Here is a 22,555-nt window from a genome sequence, read left to right on the forward strand (position 1 = left end):
TTCTTCCATCTCATGCTGAGTAATGAATCTTGTTGCCTGTTGTGAATTACTTTTCCTTTTATTTCTCTTCCATCAAGCCTTCAAGTTCTCTTTTGCTCTTCTTTAATATTGGAATCCTTTTTGTTTTATCCACTTCCACCTTGTCTGTCAGTCACAGTGGTCTTTCTTCCTTACTCCCTCTCCCTACCATTGTATTCTCCAGGAGTCTTTCCCTGTTGTGGTCCCTCTTTCTCCATCTCCACTGAAATCTCAGGTTTCTTTATCCTTTTATTGTATGCTTAAGAGTTTTTCCTCTTTCTGTTTTTCAGGCAACGTATGCAGGAGTTATGCCATGAGTTCTTGCCAGTCTGCATTTACATGAGAGATGAGGTATGTTTGAGGGAAAGGAATAGATGAGTTACCTCAGTGGAAGGTATATGAGATGCTGGATGTAATCATCTGTTATATAGACGTAAGGAACTCCTTTGCGATCTTAACATTTGAATGGTTGGCACACAGAGCTTGGTAACTGTGGGATGCTCCTTCACACTATTCTGGACATATTTCGTCTTCTGACACATTTCAGGTGGAAGAGAAACATGTTACATTGCTACTTTATGTCGAACAGTCATGCCAATGCCTTTTTTAATCACAAAGCAACTGCTGCCTCTCATTTGAGATGTGTCCCAGAATAGCAAGCAGGGAGAAAGTGGCGCGGCCAAGTACTAACTTTCAAATGGTAAAGCTGAAAAAAGTGACACAAGTTATGTATGAAAAACTAAAATGACTGGGTGGTTTGGGGAGTTTATATTGTTCACCATCTAATTACCAGAAAAACTTTTAATTTAGAACCTGCACGTTAAATTATAAGCTTGATCATACACTCTTCGTTGATAATTGTTTTTTTTTCTGACCAATGCTTTGAGGCATCTTGTAGAGTATGAGGTGCTTTAGAAATGATGACATGCAAGCTTTAGTTTTTCTGAATTAAACATACTGTGGGCATTTAAAGTCACAGAAAGACCTCCATGCTGTTCTGCACTTTGTTTGCTTGAAAGGTTCTGAGTTGGTGTCAGTTCTGTCAAAAGATATTGCACAGGACCCAAAAACGGAGAACTAATTTGACTGAAGATAATGGAACAACCCACAATGTATGCTTCTTATAGTCTGCTGAGGATCCTCAGCCATCAGAAAATACTTGGTAGTGCACGGGCTTCACTTCAACACTTTTTGACATCTTTCTTGTCTCCTCTGCATGGGAGCTCGATGAAAAGACATAATCATCACTGTCCCTGCCGTCCATATTTAACTATATAAATCTAAAGCCTTCAAGAATCTTCCCTCCTTCCTGCTTGACATACAGCCACTAGATGACCTTGCTTGTTATCTTGGTAACATGTAACATTGAAATATATACCAGAAAAGGATTTAGCCTTGAGGGCTACATCAAGACTGATAGTATGTCTTTGTTTTCTAAGGCCGGTCTCTGTGTGAAGCGTAGAACCTTGTTGTGGTCCAGAAAGGCACAAAACAAATGTCTCTCATAATCGAAGTGTTTATTGAATTTATGTAAGAGATGCAAGCTATTATGTAAGCTTTACTCGACAGAATAATATATGGCACTCCCACTTGTAAGGCTTTTTCTTCTGTCCATTGAGGGTACCACGTTCCCTAAGTTCACCCACTCAGGTTGCCTCCAAGGTAACTAAACGAACAAACAAATCAAAATTGGGTTTTTATAAAGTAATACTACAGGTCTGTTCTAACCATCATATGGGGTTGTAACTTGTTAAATAGTGAGTGAAAAGCACCTGCAACAGCGGGGTTACCTTTCCTTTTAACTTGTGTGCTCGACTGTTGCATTCACAAACACATGGAGGGGAGTTGTTCTATTGATCTGGAATATCTTGAAATGAGTCATTGTGTGGAGTCATCCATGAAATGCTGAATATTTGAATGTGACAGAAGAACTCTTTGAGGGAAAGTTGGAGTTATGATTGTTATTTAATTACATTAATAAAGGCCCTTTGCTATGAAAGATCATGGAAAAAGTCCCAGGTCTCTGGAGTCTTAGCTCAGATCCTTACTTTAATGTGAGGCGATCAGAGGCCTTGCATATCGCAGGATAAACAGTGGACCAACAAGACCTTCGCTTTAAGGCGCACTGAATCTTAACTAGGTGAGAAACTGTCAGTGAGGATTGAATGTCTGAGGGAAGTGAATGTTGAAGGAAGGCAACAACTATTAGAAAGCTTGTAACTACTTTGTGCCTCAGAGTAGGTGTAGTATTAGGAAGATATTATTCCACAAAACAGGAGAATATCCATTTACAATGAGTCCCCCACAGACTGCAGTTATTCCAAGTTAAGATCACAGTTGTCCTAGCGTTATTGAAAGGACATGGTGGTTACTGATTAACGCTAAGACATAGCTTATGAATCAACTTGTTCTCCGTAATCACCTAAAAAAAATAGATACTTGGCAGATTTATAATTAGTGCACTAAAAAGCGACTTTTGCAAATTAATCAATGAAGATTCAGCGCCTTTGTAGTTCTCCTTGCAAACATTTCAATTGATTAATGCTACTGTTGCCTACATCAACCAGATTCATTGCTCTACATCCCCTAGGAAGAGGTGAGGCTTGTGGTTCTTAAAAAACATGTGCTAAGACCTGCAGCTTTTTTGCTGCCGCTTCCTACATTAATCAGACCACATTTCTATCGAGTCCCCAGAAGGAGTCTGGCCATGCCACATTTCTTTCATATGCTTAAAGACGCTGGGGACATTATGGATAAGCATACAATTCCTTCCACTAGAAGTATCCCTACCTCAGATGGGCCATAAAAGCTCCTCTGTTATCTCCTTCCTATCCTCAGCTGTGGGGGCCCTGAATGAAGAAATAGCCTTGGTAGAAGAGGAGCTTGGCCTTGAAGTAAGTACTACAGGATCTTGTGTAAAGGGGCCGCAAGCAACTCAGTTGTTAGACATTTGCTTGGTCAAGCGTAGTGATGATGGAAACACATTATCGTGGAACACCCCCTCTTTGACTGTGGCGGCCAAGGTATATTGGAGCATTCCTGAATTTCCCCAAGAAACTAAGCACCTTGCTCGAAAGAGGAAAAAGAAAGACTCCACAGCGAAAAAGAAAGCTGAATCCGTGCAAGTTAGACAAATAGGGGGAACTGGGGACAGACACCAAAGATGGGTGGGGGGTATTGCTATAACTGAGGGAGTGTGGGAAAAGTGGCTATAGTCTGAGCTGACTTGAAATTGTTAGAGCCTTTGATAAATCATTTGTATTAAAAACTTAAAGCATCAGTGGAGGAGTCATGTGATACGTGCAAGAGCAGGCTGACAACAATTGAAAAAGCAGTTGCTGGTCTTAGTCTGCCGACTTCATCAAGACTGCCATAAGAGGACAATCCGCAATAGTCTCTTCTCATTTTGATATTTACTCAGATTGATGGACGTTTATTAATATGCTATTCCAACAAATCAATATTTATTTGTTTGGTTACTTAAAATCATTACAAATTAAAAAACAGCATAAACAATGCATTAATATTTCAGGTACAAAAGACTTCATTAAATTCAACTTATCAATAATACTACATCGTTTAGCGCCGTTTCCGTTCCACCTGAGCCTAAACGATGCCTCCTGAACATCTGGGAATCAACAGACTTAAATCATACTGCACAAGCCTGGGCTACCCTAGGGATGATGATAGCAAAACGAAATGTGGCCAAACTTTGGGGAGCAGCTCTTGCCCCAATCTTTGAGGACTGGTGTAGAGCTAAGGATGTGACTATGGCAGCGGAAAAAGCCACATATCCTCACGGGGGATGCCCTAAAAAATTGGAGAGAATGTGGGGTAAATAGAACACCTTCAGGGATGGTGTTTGTACCCCGCCGACAGTGAATCGGAGTTCAGACGACAAGGAAGAATAAAGATGTTATTTATTCACTATAATTGTATTATATAAGTCTGCTGTAAGATGTACCCATACTTATGTAACTAGTGATGGAAACTGTTATTATATGTGCAAGTCATGAAGCGCATGTAACTATTGCAGGTGTTCTTCAATAAAATGTTTCCAACAAAAAATATATATATATATACATAATTATAATTATAATACTACATAGTTAATCCAATGATTTTACTTTTGTAACGAAACGGGTGTTGCTGAATCACCTAGCAAAACAACTCGGAAATAAAATTAAGTTAAAATGGAAAATATCGCTACATTAAAAAAGGTACTACAGTAAAACTACGTTGGACAAAACGCAGAGTGCAAGAGAGCAGTAATCTTGTTTAAATAAGAATCGGTTACTTCCTTTAAAAACGATTCCATAATTATACTCCGTATACCTTTAGCAATTAATTCCCTAAAAACCTCAGTTCAATCTGCACATAGCTATTTGTGTGGTACCTATAATTTAAAAACCACATGCCGCGCCTCCTATGTGCAGCCGGCTAAGCATACCATTGTGCCCGACCCACCATGCTCCCTTATGCAGCCCATTGTGAAACCTCTGGTTTGCTCTTATGTCTTTTTAATACTCAGCGCTGCCTCCATGCCCTGAAAAGCTGACGTCATAGTTGGTATTAAAACTTTTGACTGAAGCCTCGCCACAAAGGGCGTTCTGCCTACTTAGTTTGTTGACTGCTCAGTCCTCAAACGTAAACAGTTGAATGTTCATTTCATAGCAGTATTATCCGGATTAAGGGCGTTAATGATGGCTTGTCGTCCTGTACGGATGCCTAATTGATTCCATTGTGCTTTTAGGAGCACGTCCCTTCTTCTTTTGAAACAAGGTGGGGCAGCCGCAAACGAAGTGTTGGAACGATTCCTCATAAGCACTACAACCCCTGCATGTTATTTTTTTCCAGTGAACTACGCCACCAACTAGATGTTTCAAAAAGGGCCATTCCCCTAGCCTAAGAGCCAAAAACATCCGTTTTTTATATTTTGAATATGTGCACGCCAGGTAGGGTTGTTGAAGCCTCTGCTTGCAGGAGCTACTAACTGCCCAGGACAACCTATGCTTTGCTATACCAGCTTGACATGGATGTTAAGAACGTCAATGAATGAATTTGTATTCGCCTTCTGATACTTTGCTTGAAGTCATTTTGGAGGCAAATGTGAGTTCCAAAGCTGTGTAGCATTCAGCTAATTGCACCATTCCTCAAGGTACAAGGAGTGAGGCCGTCTGACCCCTCCAAGCTTCCTCGCCTGGCCAGTTAGAGTTGGCAGCAAGTATTTAAGACGCACCTGCCCGAGCCACCCTCTGATCAAGGAGGTTGATCCAGCTGTATGTGTGGCTGATGAACATCTCAGCAAGCAAAGAGTGGCTTTATAGATTCGACAGACCAGGTTGTTTATGATATTTCATCCCTTCCAATAGGATCTCACTGCCATAAATCAAGGTTGGAATGACCTTAGCCAGCTCTCGTGTGGCTGAACAAAACTAAGTCATCTGCGTGAAGCAGGTTGTTGATATGTTCACCCCTGATATTAGGGGGGGAGGGGTTGAGCTGGTCGTGTTGATGAGGGTGCTAGGTAAGTAAGAGATGTATAAGTTGAAGACTAACGGGGTAAGCACACATCCCTCCTTAATCCCCAGCAAGGTCACTCAACATAACCCACTGACTCCGAAGAGGAGGCGAGCATTAGTAAGAGAGCAATGAGTGCATGTCTCAAAAGCTGTTCTGGACTGTATGTGTGTGGTGTTTCTAAGTGGCGAGTGATGTTTGTTAGTGTGTGTTTTTTGGTGGTGAGTGATGTTTTGAGTACCATGATATAGAGCTATATAATCTCAGCAAGTGCTCGAGTGACCTATTACCTGCACTATGCAAATATAAAACGTGCCACAATGAAACATTGTCTCTTTATGTTTGTAGACTGATTCTGAGCAAGCCAGACCAATCTATAAGAAACAATTTCCTTTGTTCACAGTGCAAAGAAACCACACAATAGAAGGTACAATATAGTATTATTTACCATGGAGAAAAAACATCATAGACTGGATGCGTTTGAGATTGAATCAGTAGGTAGACATTTCAAGATGCTCTCACAGATGCACCTAACATGAAAGGACATCTTTGCTTTCTTGCCAAACAATCTGCTTTGAACATTTGCAAACATTACTTGCATGAGAGCATGTTTACCGCCGGAGACTCCAATGGTTCTCTTTTTGTGCAGCCATTGTTGCCTCTGTTTACCCGGACCAAACGTCCTGTGACTCTCTCATTCCCGAGGTTTACCCCGCTCCACCTCTTCTTTGAACCCTCTATGTTGTGTGCTGGCCTCTGCTAGAACTGTGCTAATGAACCCTGGCGTGCTGCTGCCTAAGTAAAATTATCAGGAACACATTTTTTCCCCATCTTTTTCTTAATTTATATGGTGTTGCTGTCAACATGCCACATGATCAGTGTATTTTTTTCAAAATACTTTTAAACTGACAACTGCTTATCTTTTTTGCAGTGCTTTCTAAGTCTGCTCTAATTTAGCTCACTTTTTGAATAATCACAAAGACACATTGTTTTTTTTCCCCATGTCCGTTTCCAATTAATAATATATATATATTTAATCACGATTTATAGTTAGAATTATAGTAAGGTTGGTTTGTTACTAACAAGAATTTTGATCAGTAATTTAGTTTCTGTCTGTGTTTAAATATATTTTTCCAAAGAACATAGACTATTTGTTTGGCTCTGCTCAACATTCTTCTCGGTTTTACATAAACATGCTTCCAAAACGGGAGTGTGTTTCAGTAAAACGTAAAACAATGTCCCTGATGAGTGGAAGTATTTCATTTGCTGATTAGGGCCACTGTTTGTTTTCCTTGTGTGGGTCTGTCATGCCATAGTAGGTAAAATCAGTGGCAGTGTGTGGCAGTCACTCGTCTATAAATAGGGCGGAACAACCTTAACTGTGACATGGCAGCTCATTGGTGGAAACCCAGCGGTTGTCTCTACTCTTAATGGCTAGCAGTGAGTTTGGTGAGGCAGAAGCACCACCAACTTATGGCGTTGAGCCGATCCTGCTAAACTCTAAATGAGGCGTAAAGTTACATTGTTATTTCGTTTGACAGCATTACCAATCTAGTTGAAGAGCTCTTCCCGTGGTGCTGGAATAACTGCCGGATGATGCAATAGACATTTCCCCTCCAACACCATTAAGTGCTTCATTTGCACATATAGAAGGTGCATTCTGCATGACTACTACATTTGTGATAGGTCACAGCCCCCAGTATTGGATTTGTAATTTCATCTGGACTTCTCCAGCTTTGGGAACAGAGCCTCGGCCCTGCCTGGATTCAGCTCTAAACTGTCAGGCAAGTGTCGTGGAATTGCTGCTGAGTACCCAACAGTACTGGATAGTGTCCAGAATATAAGCATACCAAGATTCCCTCTACAGAAAAGATAGACACATTGGTTACATGACCGTTCAAAGTTGATGCTATGTCACATTGTTGAACTACAGCACCCATCACTACAGGAAGGGACCTCAATGCGTTTCCCAGCATCTGTCTCTGCAGGAAGTGATATCCGTATTTTCCATCTGTCATTCCCTCCTTCCTCCCCTACTTTAGTCAACTCTTTAGTGTGCCGCGGACACAAGCCAGAGCGGATCTGGCAGTAGCTAGGACCAGACTCCTTGCTATAGGTAAACTAGCTTTTTCGTCTGTCTCGCAGACATCACTTTTCACACTATGCAAAGTACATCGGAAAAATGATGGACGGTTTGAGAGTTATACCTGTTGGTCCTAGGACAGCTTCTAGATCGCTGTTGTCTGCTGTGACGATCCTGTGTAGCTGCCTATGATGTGCCTTTCTGCCATCCTGCCTTCATCCATTGTCTGAGCAGCTGAGCAGACCTCTTCCCTCTTGCTGTCTCCCTCCACCCCCAACCACTCACTGCGTCTTCTGCATGTCTTGGCATTTCTGGGGACTGTTGTTTACAGGTTCCTTTGGAAACTGTTTGTACCCATAATTGCTTAACAGCTGAGGTTAGGGACAGGGGCCAGAGTTTTGGGTGACGAGAGTATAAGGTGGATGGTTGGCAAGTAATTGAGGTGGGTAGGCTGTGAGGCATTCAGTGTTTAAAGCTTGAAGTCAGGAGAAGGGAGGGTGCATAGGCTAGGGATAGTTGGCACAGAGAGCCAGGAACTTTCATCAATCAAGATTTCAAGTTCCATCACCCCTGTATATTTAGATGGAGTTGAAGGCTCGGAGTAGGGCAACATGAGAGATTGGGCTTTTATAAGGCTGATTTAGCACATTCGGCACATAGTTGGTACTGTATAATGAATGTGATTGGACCATTTGAACTCATGGTATATACCTGGGCCCTGTGGGCAACTTGTGTGTGCCTTGGTCCTGGGAGCCCAGCTTGTGTGCCTTGGCCCTGGTAGTGCATATAGTGTGACTGGGAGAGCATCATATGTGAGCTCTGTGAGTACCGGGTGCATGTCTGGGCCCTGGGAATACAGAGTGCGTGCCTGGGATCTGGGTGCACTGGTATGTGCCTTAGTCAAGGGAGTTCAGGCAATGTGGCTGGGACCTCAATGTGCATGGGGTGTACCTGGCCCCTGGGAAATACTACTGTGTAGTGTCTAATTCCCTCATTTATCACTGCTTCTGGAACAGTGAGGCCCTTAGGACTGCACTTTAAACTGTCTTTACTTATTGGAGGCTGCAGCTCGGAGGTGCTACGGAGGCACCACTGGCAATCAAATTGTGTGCCAAATGCAAACCGATCTGCACTCGTCTGCTCCCCGTCCGTGCAAAGTACCAGTACCCATGCTCCTTCCCCCACACCTCACCCCGCACCACTACTCTACCGGAACACTCCACGCCCTGAACCCTGGTGTCTCATGCCAATAATGATGCCACGTCTGCTACTGCTATTCACTTATTTGGTTGCAATGTTTTTGGATCACCTGCGCAGGTCTGCATCTCAGTAATACTGCACCTATTGACTGCTCAAGGTGGGCTTGTCACAGTTGATATTGGACGTCCTCAATGTCACAGCATCACTGCTTTTTAGGTTTCGCCTATTATCATTCGCTTGCAAATGTAATAGGCGAAAATTCAAGTGCTCAATCGACTCGTCAAACCACTGCGGTTTTTCCACAGTGCATGTGAGTCACGTGACCACAAAAGCGGGTCACATGACCACACAAGCACACGCATCTCCCTAATCCGCCTGCCTCCCCTCGCTCGCATTCCCGCCCCCCCACCAGGCTCTCCCGCCCCCATCCGGCTTCTATTTTGCTCAACATACAAGTGTGACTTTATTACTCACTTCTGCTTTTTAAACCCGACACGTTCGTGCTCAGGATTTAACTTTCACCACTGAAGGAACCCATTTGTGCTCAGATTTCGTAATGAATCCAGCCAAACTTTTTCTTATCGTGAAATTTCCTAACTAGGCGCTCCGCGTTAGGCGTGCATGCATCATCCGCTCCTCCTCCCATCTTTCTAGCTACACACCACAGCAGCCCCCACACCATCATTAATTCAATGTAAATTGAGGCCTAATCCGGGAGCGCTAGGACCCAGCGGAAGCATCGGGACAAAGGCTGGTTCCGGGCTCTCGCGCAGCTTCCTGCATCTGCTGCCTCCCACCACTGGGACCGTCAACTCTTCCTTCTGCGCCCCCCTCTGCGAAGCATGCTATGCTGTGCACCTTTTCTCCTTTCTCTTGCTTCACGTCCTGCGACCTCGCTCTCTCAATTGCAGTCCCCATTCCTCTGGCATACGTCTTTCTTTCTCTCCTTAAATTCTTACCAAATTCCTCTATTCTCTCTCATCTTTTTTTTCATATTCTCTATTTCACCCCACTTCAGCTATTTCCCACTCATCCATCTTTCTTTCTATTTCTTACTCTGTTACTCCTCAGAAATTCCACGACCTCTTCCGCTATTACGCGTCCCAACTCTTTCATGCGACGTCTGTTCTCTCTTACAACCTCTTCCTCCCTGGTTATCTGATTACTCTCCCGTTTTTGGCCTTATCTCCTTCGCCTTCTCGTCTTTATTCTTAACTGCTACTGCCATCAGCGTTCTCTGTTCTTTCCCCCTCCCCAGCTCCCTCCCTCCTCCGCTTTTCTTTTATTCTTTACTGATCAAACCCCACGCAAACGTTGTCGTTCTGCCAGTCTCATTTTTGCTTTTGTTTTGCCCTTCTGTTCCTCTACCTTCCGACAAAATTCGAGTACTGGATCTGTAGGAAGGAATGTCAATATTAATTATGATACGCCGTAGTTTTTTAGGTCTCGTAGCGAAAACACAGCACGTCAGCACTGTGTCTCGCTAGAGATCTATTGTTGCCGACTGTGCTTCCCAGGAGACAGTGCCGGCCGCGCGCATCGCCTTGGAGGCGATTTGAAACTGGAACGCGCGCTGTGGCCAGGCGCTGTCTCCTGGGAAGCTCAAGCACCACACACGCATGCGCATACACACACACAAGCGCCCATGCACGCACGCACATACATACAGAGACACCCCCCCCCACACATACACACACACGCGCGCACACACACACACACGTGCACCGAGGCCACCCCTCCCCCGCCGTCACCTTCGCACACATACATACACACACGAGCATACACGCACACACACACACACAAGTGCACCAAGCCCCCCCAGCCTTTTGGAACTTACCTGGCCAATGTCGGGGACTCTGCTCTCAGCACGCGGCGCCCAACCTCCTGCTGGCGCGGCCCCGGGGCTCTACACCGCTCACAGGAGCCCCGGGCCGCGAGACGCATTGACTCCGCCTGCCTCCTCTTCCGGTCTGGACGTGGCCCAGCCCCCGTCACAGGCGACTGTGCCTGACTTCCGGAGCGGCCGCAGTGGGATTCCGGTGTGTACGGAGAGGTTTTCTGTTTGGCAGGTGTTTGTATTTCCAACAGATACCTCTTTATTGGACGCCACAGCATTTGCACAGCAGGAGTTCGCATTGGATCAGGACTTTGTGTACAACTTGCATCAACTGGAAAACTTGAGGGGCTCCGGCTCTCAGAAATGCTGCCGTTTGTACTCGCGCTGTTTGAAGCCTTAGCCTGTACTTCCTGTTGGGTTAACAATGTCTCACTCTCCGTTCCACAAAAGAGCCAAGTCGACATTAAATACGACGATTTCATTGAAGCGCGAGCCTCTCCATGTCAAGTAAACATAAAAAGAGGCGCGCGGCCGGTGTCTGTTCTTCAGATACGGCACTTTGTTGGCCCTTTGCACATGGACACTGGGGGTCCACGAAGAATAGGGCTGCGAAAGAGGGGGCGAAAGGTGTTGTCTAAGAAGGATATAAGGAGAGGAAATTAAGGAGAAACCTTAAGCAGTTTAGAGAAGTAATCGCACCAGATAATGGAGTGTCACACATAGATGCCACGCACCTCACAGGAGATTGCATCACGCAGTCACTTGGGCTGATCCAGTAGGTCAGAGAGCTCCCAGATTCCTTGGGCAGGTTAGTTCATTAAATGCCACCATTAAGAATTCTATAGTGGAACCCCATGTTTTGTCAAAGCACAGTAGTGTATTTGTAATACTCTCTTTTCCATACCTAGCCCCTCCCACATCTTGTCTCTCTTTTCCATACCTAGCCCCTCCCACATCTTGTGCAGCCAATCCAGTCAAGTCGGGACACTCTCAGCTCCCCATCTGGAAAGCAGAACCTGCTTGGCGGCCCCAGATGGCTGGCTCTCCCTCGGAAGGTTTGAGAGGATAGATTAAGGCATTCGGAATCTCTTATAGTATATAGCTTGGGATCCTAATCTGTGTCATAGGTGTTGTTTATGTCAGACAACATGGCCTCTCAAAACTGTTGAATTTTCGGACAGTGCCAAAACACGTGTGTGCCCTTTTAACCACATCGGCAGCAGCTCTGTGTGCCCCCCTTCGTTCCAGCAGGCCGCCCTAGCCGGGATATAGTACCAATTGAGTGTTATTTTAAGAAACATTCCTTTACCGGCGGGTGCTGCAAAAAGAGGCCCTGGGCCTGTGTACAATATCCTGCCATTCCTTAAAGGAACATTCTTGCTCAAATTCGGACTCCCATCTACGCTGTGCTGGGGATTTGGTGTGGTGTGAGGAGGAAAGAATACATATCGGAGAGCAGGCATTTGTCTGAGTGGCAGGTTATGAACCATTTTTCAAAGTTTGTTAGAGGGAGGCCATTGTGTATGTGGCTGTGGGGCATGTGTGACCCAGTGCCTCCGGGCAATATATTGCCAATAAGCCTCACTAGGGAAACTATAACCAGTCCATCACCCCTTCGGCATCAAAGAAGTCTCCAATTTTCTTACAATTAGCTTCCGGACACTTAATGTAGCAACCACCGTCTTTAGCCGGTGGGAAGTCTGGGTGCCCTATAAAAGAGGTGAAAGGGGATGTGTGAGTGGAGAGGTGTCGGGACTCCTGCACCGTGTTCCATATTCCCACCGTAGCCTTAAGAATTGGCGAGATATATACCACAGCAGGTCGATGTTTTTTTAAGTACCCAGGGCACCTTCCAGATATGGGTTCCTGTGACTACTCAGTCAATGAAACACTAAGGTTTCCCAGAAGTGAGCCTGTACCATTCAATCATTTAACGCAGCTGGACAGCTTGGTAGTATCTCTCTAGGTGTGGGATTCCCAGATCTCCGTCCTTCTGCTGAAAGTCAAATGCCAGTTTTTGGCAAAACACGAACCCAGTGAAAGTGTATGTGATAGGGACATGCAGCATTAATTAAATCCCATGGGCCATCAGGCTGTGAAAGCATCTTGGTTGCTTTAGTTTTTTGCAGGGTGTGGGTTCCCTGGCTCCTCCATCTTGGGGGCCTACCACTCGCTGTACCCAAAGTATTACCCGAAGTTCCTTGTTGTTGGGGCAGAATGCAAAGACTAATTACCTTTTCACCCCAGACCGTCAACAACTCAATGCTCATCCAGCAAGAGTAATAACAATGATTTTGGTGTAGGGCTGTAAATACCTTCTTTTGATAAAAATACAATCTCTGAATGGGCACTATTCACAAGATCCAAGCTAAAGAAGATATACTATTGTCGGCGTCTCATTCAGAACCACGCAGTCTCAACAATCACAAATCACAGTCTTCGATTAAAAAAACCTCCGTTCGGAAAAGTGCACCTTGAAGTCCATTTGGACACCACCACTGCCATGCACACACAGACACCACCACTGCCATGCACACACAGACACCACCACTGCCATGCACCACATCACTCAGGGGCACCGCCACATCACTCAGGGGCACCGCCACATCACTCAGGGGCACCGCCACATCACTCTGGGGGCACCACCACATCACTCTGGGGGCACCACCACATCACTCTGGGGGCACCACCACATCACTCAGGGACAGCACCACATCACTCTGGGGACACAACCACATCACTCGGGGACACCACCACATCACTCTGGGGACACCACCACATCACTCGGGAACACCGCCACATCACTCGGGGACACCACCACATCACTTGGGGACACCACCACTTCACTCGGGGACACCACCACATCACTCGGGGACACCACCACTTCACTCGGGGACACCACCACACCACTCTGGGTCACCACCACATCACTCAGGGGCACCACTCGTCACTTGGGGACACCACCACATCACTCGGGGACACCACCACATCACTCGGGACACCACCACATCACTCGGGGACACGACCCACTTCACCCTTCCACCAACTCAATTACAATAACTTTTATTTAAGTATTAAAAAAATTAAAAGCCATTGTTATTTGTAATATCAATACATCTAAGTCATGTAAATACAACTCATATTGCATTACAAATGCTATAGGTGTCACATTTGCAAATGTTATAGCTATTGGCATTGTCATACACAATGCCAATAACTCAAACTTTAATGCTGCGAGACCTATTGCATTGCAAATGCTTGTTTTTTATGTAAGTGTGTCTGCATGTTTTTTGTGTGTGTGTGTGTGTGTGTGTGACTGTGTGTGTTTGTGTGTGCCCCTCTGAGCATGTGTGTTTGTGTTTCACTGGGTCTCTGTGCGCATATGCCTGCCTGTTGTAGACGAGCAGAAGAGCACACACACTGACAGCTGTCCCTGCAGACATTGGCAGATTTTCAGTGCATCCAACCCTGTCTGCGACCACGGAAACAGGCACATGGTGCAAATCCCTGCAGGTGGATCTGTGTCATCCCTCCTCCCCCGTCTCCCCCTCTGCCCCCTCGTCTCTTCCACGGTACAATGCAGCATATAAAAGAGTGCCGTGCAACACAGGGAAATACAACAGAGCAGTAAATACAACCCAGCACAGTGGAGTGGAGCACAGCACAGCACAGCACAAGGGAATATAACACAGTTACAGTGGAGTGCAGCACAGCACAAGGGAATATAACACAGTGGAGCGCAGCACAGCACAGCACAAGCTAATATAACACAGTGGAGTGCCGCACAGCACAAGGGACTATAACACAGTGGAGGGCAGCACAGCACAAGGGAATATAACACAGTGGAGTGCAGCACAGCACAGCACAAGGGAATATAACACAGTGGAGTGCAGCACAGCACAAGGGAATATAACACAGTGGAGCGCAGCACAGCACAGCACAGCACAAGCTAATATAACACAGTGGAGTGCAGCACAGCACAAGGGACTATAACACAGTGGAGGGCAGCACAGCACAGCGCTAGGGAATATTACACAGTGGAGTGCAGCACAGCACAGCACAAGGGAATATAACACAGTGGAGTGCAGCACAGCACAAGGGAATATAACACAGTGGAGGGCAGCACAGCACAAGGGAATATAACACAGTGGAGTGCAGCACAGCACAAGCGAATATAACACAGTGGAGGGCAGCACAGCACAAGGGAATATAACACAGTGGAGGGCAGCACAGCACAGCATAAGGGAATATAACACAGTGGAGTGCAGCACAGCACAAGGGAATATAACACAGTGGAGTGCAGCACAGCACAAGGGAATATAACACAGTGGAGTGCAGCACAGCACAGCACAAGGGAATATAACACAGTGGAGGGCAGCACAGCACAGCACAAGGGAATATAACACAGTGCCCTACCGTATGAAATAGTAATACTTTATAGCGCTATTAATTAAAATCATTGCACATTTTTAATTAATAAAATCCTAGTATAACTTTTCATGGCATGCGGCCATAAGTCAAAAGTTCAATCCTGCTTATTAAAAAGTACTTCTTTAGGAAAAACAGTCACCCATAAGCGCCCCTTTGACAGATCATACATTGTCCTGGTGCTTAAAACGTGTAACAAGCACTGGCGTTGCCAATAGGTTTCGCATTTGGAAAGTTGGAGCTATTGGTTTTGTAAATGACATTTTATATTTATATATTGTTATTGACAATGCCAATAACGATATATAAATATAAAACGTCATTTACAAAACCAATAGCTCCAACTTTCCAAATGCGAAACCTATTGGCAACGCCAGTGCTTGTTGACTTAAGCTTCTCTATCAGTCTTCACGCCGTCTCTTATTCTTAGGTGCAGTAATGGACATGGCATCTCTCTTAGTGTTTTGGGAGAGGGCTTGTATTCCAATCCTGAAGGTACTCCACCTAGTGAGTTTCCTAACTTCCTGCATATTGCTGGTCATGTATGCTTGCATGCTGGCACACGAGGGCTGTCCAGTGTTGACCCTATCTGCAATGGATCCAACATGGGACAATCTGGCAGACATCACCAGGGTCCCTCATTAGACCATGAAAAATCTCCAGTGATGGTCGGCACAGGAGGACCTGTTATGCAGAAAATCATTTTACTAATCAGCAGTGGCCACTTTGATGTCAGATGCCTCCAACTTGGGTTGGGGTGCCCTTGTGGAGGGGCTGAAAGTCAGAGACCTCTAATCTCCGCAGGAGCAATAATTACAAACCAAATTATTCGAGGTGTGGGTGATTCACCTGTCCTTGAAGGCCTAGCTGCCATCCCTTCATAGACCACATGAATGAAATGTAATTTGTGAACAACCAATGAGGTGCTGGCTCTCACCTTCTGTCGAGCAACACTGAGAAAGCACAAACTGTGGCCCTGGGCTCAGGAGCACCAGACCTGCCTGGTGGCCAACTATTTTGCAGGCTTCCTATATACGAACGCCTACAGCTTAGTCTGCACCAATCAGGATCATTTCCATCCAGAGGTGGTACAGGCCATTTTTGTCCTATGGTGCACACTTCTGGCGGATCTCTTCGCCACACACAAAAATGTGTACTGTCTACTGTTCTGTGCCTTCCGGTTTCTGTTTCAGGGCGACTGTAAGGCTGTGTTTCTTCAGACATTAACTTTTCTGCTTCATTATGCATTTTCCCATACCTGTGATTCTTCAAGTTCTGAGGAAGCTGCAACAATACCGGGCACATGTCATTCTGTTTACCCCTGTTACCTTGCCTTAGTGGGACCTTAATTTAGTTCTAACCAGTTGCAGCTTTTGAGGTTCAAGACTGTGTTTTTAGCAGCCATCACATGGACTAGGTACGTCAGAGAATTGCAAGTACTGTGCCAGTCCTCCCTTCACTAGTTTCTTCTGAGACAAGCTGGTCCTGAGAACAAAACCGGCTTCCCTTCCAACTCTGGCAACCCGCCCATTTCATATGGGCAGTCCATAATGCTTCCCATGTTTTTCTATCTGCACTATCCCACCAAGGAGGAGAGGCTATGTAATCTGTACCCTCCTAGGACTCTCAACTAATATATCGACGATATGACTAAGAATTTCTGATCCGCGTACCACTTTTTAGTACATACATAGGCAACAATTAGGGAAAAGCATTGTACAAGAGGACCCAGTCAGAGCTAATTTTACCATAGCCAAGCCATCATCTTCTTTGGCTTTGGACAGATTGGTACCCTTCGCAGAAATTTGCCTTGCAGTGTCATTTGACAAGCATTTTTGTTCGGATGGATACATCTGCCTGTGGATTCCTCACCTTATGAATATCCCCTCTGCGCTAGCATTCCAGAAATTTTTCGTACCTCTGCGCTGACCAGCTCGTCACAGCTTCATTGCTCCACAAACGGCTCCGCATGACGTCACCGGAGCCAAAAGAAGACCAAGTCGACGTGATGATGTTGGTTCCTTTTTTTCTGCACTACAAGCTAACGGATTGTCTGGGACTCTCCTGTCTTTCTACTGCTACTTTATTTCAAGACTTTTCTTGTTACTGTTTTCTTTCATGTCTGTTTCTAGAAGGTCGGGTTTCAAGCCCTGCAAGGAATGCGGAGGTAACATGTCGATCACACCCCCATGATGACTGCCTTTGGTGCCTTTCGAGTGATCACGACGTTGAAGGTTGTTCATCCTGCATGAAGATGAACCCTAAGGCGCTGAAGGAAACAGAGGCTAAACTCTTCATGTCCAAGGTGAGAAAGGAGAAAAGAGGTTGGTGACTTCGCATGGATCCAAGAGGAGGCACAAGAAGAAGAAGAGGCATGGGTCTCGACGTCGTTCGACCAAGTCTCGTGCTTCGAAGTCGTCTTCCCCGGCTCCTCAACGTCATGCCAGAGACTTTGTATTTCCTTCGCCTTCTGAGTCTCCTCAGGAGTCGCCTGTCCGGTCCCCTGTTGTGTGTTCTCCGGCGCAGTCTCCGGCGCCGGTTGATTCTCCGGCTTCGGATGGAGATTCGAATCCAGTGGAAGAAGAGTCTCCTGGTGCTCCTGTGGCGCCACCAGTGGCTCCAGAAGATCCGTCTCCCGAGACTCCTCGTAAGGAAGTTGAGCCGGCGCAGTATCCTTCGTTCCCGGTGCCGGGTTCAGATCCATCGCACTTCATGAATGCGATGTATGGTATTTTTACCAGAGCCACATGCCCCTCTGGAACACCTTTGGGTCCCATGGGCCCTTTGGCATTCAATTTGGGTGTGCCTCAGCATTATCCTTTGGCCCCCTTTATGCCTTATATGCCGATGGCGCCGTCATGGAAGTTTCCGGCGCAGAGGGAGTCGACACCATTTGAGCAGTCCCCGGCTCCGTCTGGCGTCCATTCTTCCAGGGTTCGTTCGACACAAATCGCTGTCACGGAGCCTCCTTCTACGCCGTTGCCGGAGCCGTCGACGCCGCGGATGGCACCGCCGACGCCGCTGCCCAAGATGCGTTCTAGGAGAGAAGCTCAAAGGCGGATTGAAGAGGAGCAATATCGTGCTGGTGACATGGAGGAAGGTGAAATGTACGAGTCTGAGGACTTTTTGGAAGACTTGTGTGAGGAAAGTGGTTTGGATGTCTCTTCAGAAGTGGATTTTGCATTGCAGAAGGCTTCACCTTCTAAGGATGTAGCTCCTTATCATGTTGTCATCAAGAAGGCAGCTGAACTGTTGGATCTGCAGCTTCCTATGGCTGAATATAAGCCTAATCTTCTGACAGAGGTACTTCATTCTCCTTCTGCTGTAGTGGAGTCTCTTTTACCCTTCAATGATGCCCTAACGAAACCGATATTAGAAGTCTGGCGTAATCCTCTTTCTACTCCTGCAGTTTCTAGATCTGTTTCTAGAAGATATAGACCGGCACCAGGAGACCCTGATTTCCTTTTGTTTCACCCGTCACCTCAAAGTTTGGTGGTTTAAGCTTCATGCTCAAAGCAGTCTGTGGGTTCCTTTCCTCAAGCACCGGCTGACAGAGATTCAAGAAAGCTTGAGCAGTCCGCAAAGAAAGTTTTTTCATCAGCCATTATGGCTTTGAAGTCCACCAATGCAACTTGTTTGTTGGGCAGATATATTCACGCCCTTATGTACTCTGCCAAGCAGATTCTCCCTAAGCTATCGGAAGAGGATCAGAACAATTTAAGTGAGGTCTTGTCAGACTCTCAGGCGGCTGCTCGCCAAGTAATCCAGTCGGGTCTGGACACTGCAGATTCGGTGGCAAGGGTGATGGGTTCGTCTGTTGCTACGAGGAGGCATGCATGGTTAAGATCTTCAGGATTTTTGCTTGATGTGCAAGCTGCTCTTTTGGATCTCCCCTTTGATGGTTCTAAGCTCTTTGGGGAGAAGGCTGACTTGGCGTTTAAGGACAGTAAAGCCACAGCAAAATCCCTGGGTTTACAGTCTCAGTCAAGAGGGTATGGTTTCAGAAGATTCCGTGGTTTTAGGAAATCTTACTTTCGCTCCCGTCAGCCTCAGCAACAACAGCAACGGCAGCAAAACCCTCTGTATAAATCCTACAGAGGTAAAGGCAGAGGTCGCCTTCATGAGGCTGGACGACATCCCTCCTCCTCCTTCTCTTCTACCTCCCCTCCCCCTCCTGGTAATGCAGGAAAGCAGCCCTAGATCTGCCATCCTGGATCATGTGGGTCCTGTGGGAGGCCCGCTTACCCATTTTCTACAAGATTGGAAATAAATAACTTCAGACCTTTGGGTTCTAGATCTTGTGGATAATGGGTACGCCCTTCCCTTCAGGGAATTCCCTCCTCCTTACTATCCTTGTCTGGGATTTTGCATGGATGATCATTTGCTTCTCCTTCAGAAGGAGATTCTTACCCTGTTACAAAAAGGTGCGATAGAGGTGGTTCCGGAGCAGGAAAGGTGTCAGGGATGCTACTCCCGGTATTTCCTGATCCCCAAGAAGGATGGCAGGTTACGGCCCATCCTGGACCTCAGAATCTTGAATCTGTTTCTCAAACAGGAGAGAGTCAAGATGCTCACCCTAGCGCAGGTTCTTTAGGCGCTGAAACAAGAGGACTGGATGGTGTCCATCGACTTGCAGGATGCGTATTTCCACATCCCAATCCTGATGTCGCACAGAAAGTATCTCCGTGTCACGGTTGGGTTGCAACACTACCAGTTTACGGTCCTTCTGTTTGGTCTTACTACTGCACCTTGAGTCTTCACCAAGGTGATGGCAGTGGTGGCAGCCTATCTCAGAAGGTTGGGGATTCCGGTTTTCCCATACATGGATGACTGTCTCCAGAGGTGGTTGGTCGTCATCTGCAAGTAACAACCGAGCTGTTGTACAAATTGGCTTTTACAATAAGTGTACCCAAGTCTCACCTGGTGCTCTCACAGCGCAACCTGTTCATAGGGGCAGTACTGGATACCACTGTGTATGGAGCATTCCCTCCACCTCAAAGAATTCTCGACCTACAGGAAATGATCCCATTGTTTTACAATGGAGCGGTTGTTCCCGTTCTGAAGGTCCTTCGCCTTCTCGCTCTGTTTGCTTCCTGCATCCTGTTGGTCATCCATGCACGCTGGCATATGAGGGCGCTCCAGTGGTGTCTCCGCAGGCAGTGGTATAAGCACAACAGAGATCTCAGGGAGTCTGTGAGGATCTCCAGAAAAGCTGCAGCAGATCTGTCTTGGTGGAGTGTGGAGGGCAATTTGTCTCAAGGAAAGCCCTTCCATCTTCCTCCTTCGGTGGCCACAGTGATAACGGATGCCTCTACCCTAGGGTGGGGAGCACATCTGGGGGATCTGGAGATGAAGGGTCTTTGGTCTCCAGAGGAAAGGTTGTTTCACATCAACCTTTTGGAATTGCGGGCGATACGTTTGGAGCTCAAGATCTTTCTCCCTTCCCTTCGCGGTAAGTCGATTCAAGTCCTGACGGACAACACTGCCGCAATGTGGTATGTCAACAAGCAGGGAGGATTAGGGTCGTACCGTCTCTGCAGAGAGGCGTTGTGGCTCTGGTCCTGGGCTCAGGACCATCGGATTTGCCTGATGGCAAATCACCTGGCCGGGGTGTTGAAAGTTTGTGCGGACAGTCTCAGTCTGCAGTTCTCCGCCGACCACGAGTGGAGGCTTCATCCGGAGGTAGTTCAACACCTCTTTCAGACGTGGGGAACTCCTCGGGTGGACCTGTTTGCCACTCTCGAGAACGCACACTGCCTGTCATTCTGCAGTCTCCAGTTTCCGAGGCAGGTAGCGTTAGGGGACGTGTTTCAGTTGAGTTGGAGTTCACAACTCCTTTACGCGTTTCCTCCCATACCCCTGATTCCTCGGGTTCTGAGGAAGATTTGCCAAGACCGGGCCCAAGTTATATTGATCGCCCCGGATTGGCCGACAAGGGTGTGGTACACAGATCTTCTTCATCTCTCGTCGCACTCTCTGCTCCATCTCCCTCTCAGGGCAGACCTTCTCTCTCAGATGGAGGGGCAAGTTCTACACCCCCACCTCCAGAGCCTGCACCTTCATGCCTGGAGATCGAACGCGGCAACTTGAATTATTTTTCTCTCCCACCTGACGTGGTGGATGTTATATTATCAGCCAGGCGACACTCCACCAAGTCTATCTATTCGTACAGGTGGTCTAAATTTGTTAGGTGGTGCGGAGAGAAATCTATTGATCCCTTAAAAGCTCATCTATCTCATGTTCTTTGTTTTTCTCTTCATTTGGCCCAGCAGGGTTTTGCTGTGGCCACTGTAAAAGGGTATTTGTCGGCTTTGTCTGCATTTTTGTGTTTACCTGATCAGCCTTCTTTATTTAAGTCTCCTATAGTCTTAAGATTTATTAAGGGGCTGAGAAACATGTTTCCTCCCACTCCTTTTATTATGCCTCAGAGGGACTTGAATTTGGTGTTAACTTTTTTAATGGGCTCGTCATTCGAACTGATGCATAGTTGTCCTTTAAGACTTTTAACTTTTAAAACGGTCTTCCTGGTGGCTATCACCTCGGCCAGGAGGATGAGTGAACTCCAGGCTTTGAGTTCAAAGTCGCCTTTTCTGACCATATATGCTGGAAGGATGGTACTTAGGACCAGGCTGCTTTTCTGCCTAAGGTGGTGACTCCCTTCCACCTAGGTCATTCCATTACCCTTCCTACTGTCTATCCTCCCCCTCACCCTTCCAAGGAGGAGGAGAGGCTTCATCGTTTAGATCCAAAGAGAGCGATTAGCTTCTATTTGGACAGAACAAAGGACTTCAGTCAGGATGATCAGCTCTTTGTTGGATATGTTGGTCATATGAAGGGCAAGGCAGTGCACAAGCGCACTCTATCACGATGGATCATCTTATGCATCAAGATTTGATACTCCCTGGCTGGTAAGGAGCCTCCTGTAGCCATTTGTGCTCATTCCACCAGGTCTAAGTCATCTACTTCTGCATTGTCTAGAGGCGTTCCTGTTTTGGACATCTGTAAGGCCGCAACTTGGCCCTCCCTCCACACTTTCGCGAAGCATTACTGCCTAGATTCCGAAGTGAGGAGGGAGTGCCATTTTGTGCGCTCTGTTTTGCAGGACTTTTTGGGGCAGATGTATCCATCAGAAGAACAAGTTGCTTACCTTCGGTAACGCTTTTTCTGGTAGATACAGTATCTGCCTGTGGATTCTTCACAGACCCACCCACCTCCCAGCTGCCCACCCTTTTATACCATAAAAGCTGAGGTTTTAGTTTTTTATGTATTATGTGTACTCAATACTTTGTTACCTCTGTTTATTTACTATTGCCTTGTTGAAATGCAAGCTTTCTTCTTTCCTTATACACCTGAGTGTATTTGTGTCAATTCTGTATACTGTGTATACGTTGTCTCTATGTCGGTCCGCCCGCTTTGCCTCTGTGGCATGGAAAAAATGGGTGGAACTGACGTCATCACGCCGACGTGGT

At 46.4% G+C, this 22,555-nt stretch overlaps 1 protein-coding gene across 1 annotated transcript in view; it reads left to right on the forward strand.

Annotated features, from left to right (window-relative positions):
• Positions 1-22,555, forward strand: part of ASPSCR1 (ASPSCR1 tether for SLC2A4, UBX domain containing) — a 709,269-nt gene that overhangs the window by 148,077 nt on the left and 538,637 nt on the right. Inside the window, exon 5 of the mRNA XM_086931183.1 lies at positions 309-369. Within this exon, the coding sequence (XP_086787309.1) occupies positions 309-369 (61 nt within the window). The remainder of the gene's footprint in view (positions 1-308; positions 370-22,555) is intronic.

This window comes from Lissotriton vulgaris, chromosome 7 (genome assembly GCF_964263255.1).
Source record: "Lissotriton vulgaris chromosome 7, aLisVul1.2, whole genome shotgun sequence".
Taxonomy (NCBI): Eukaryota; Metazoa; Chordata; class Amphibia; order Caudata; family Salamandridae; genus Lissotriton; species Lissotriton vulgaris.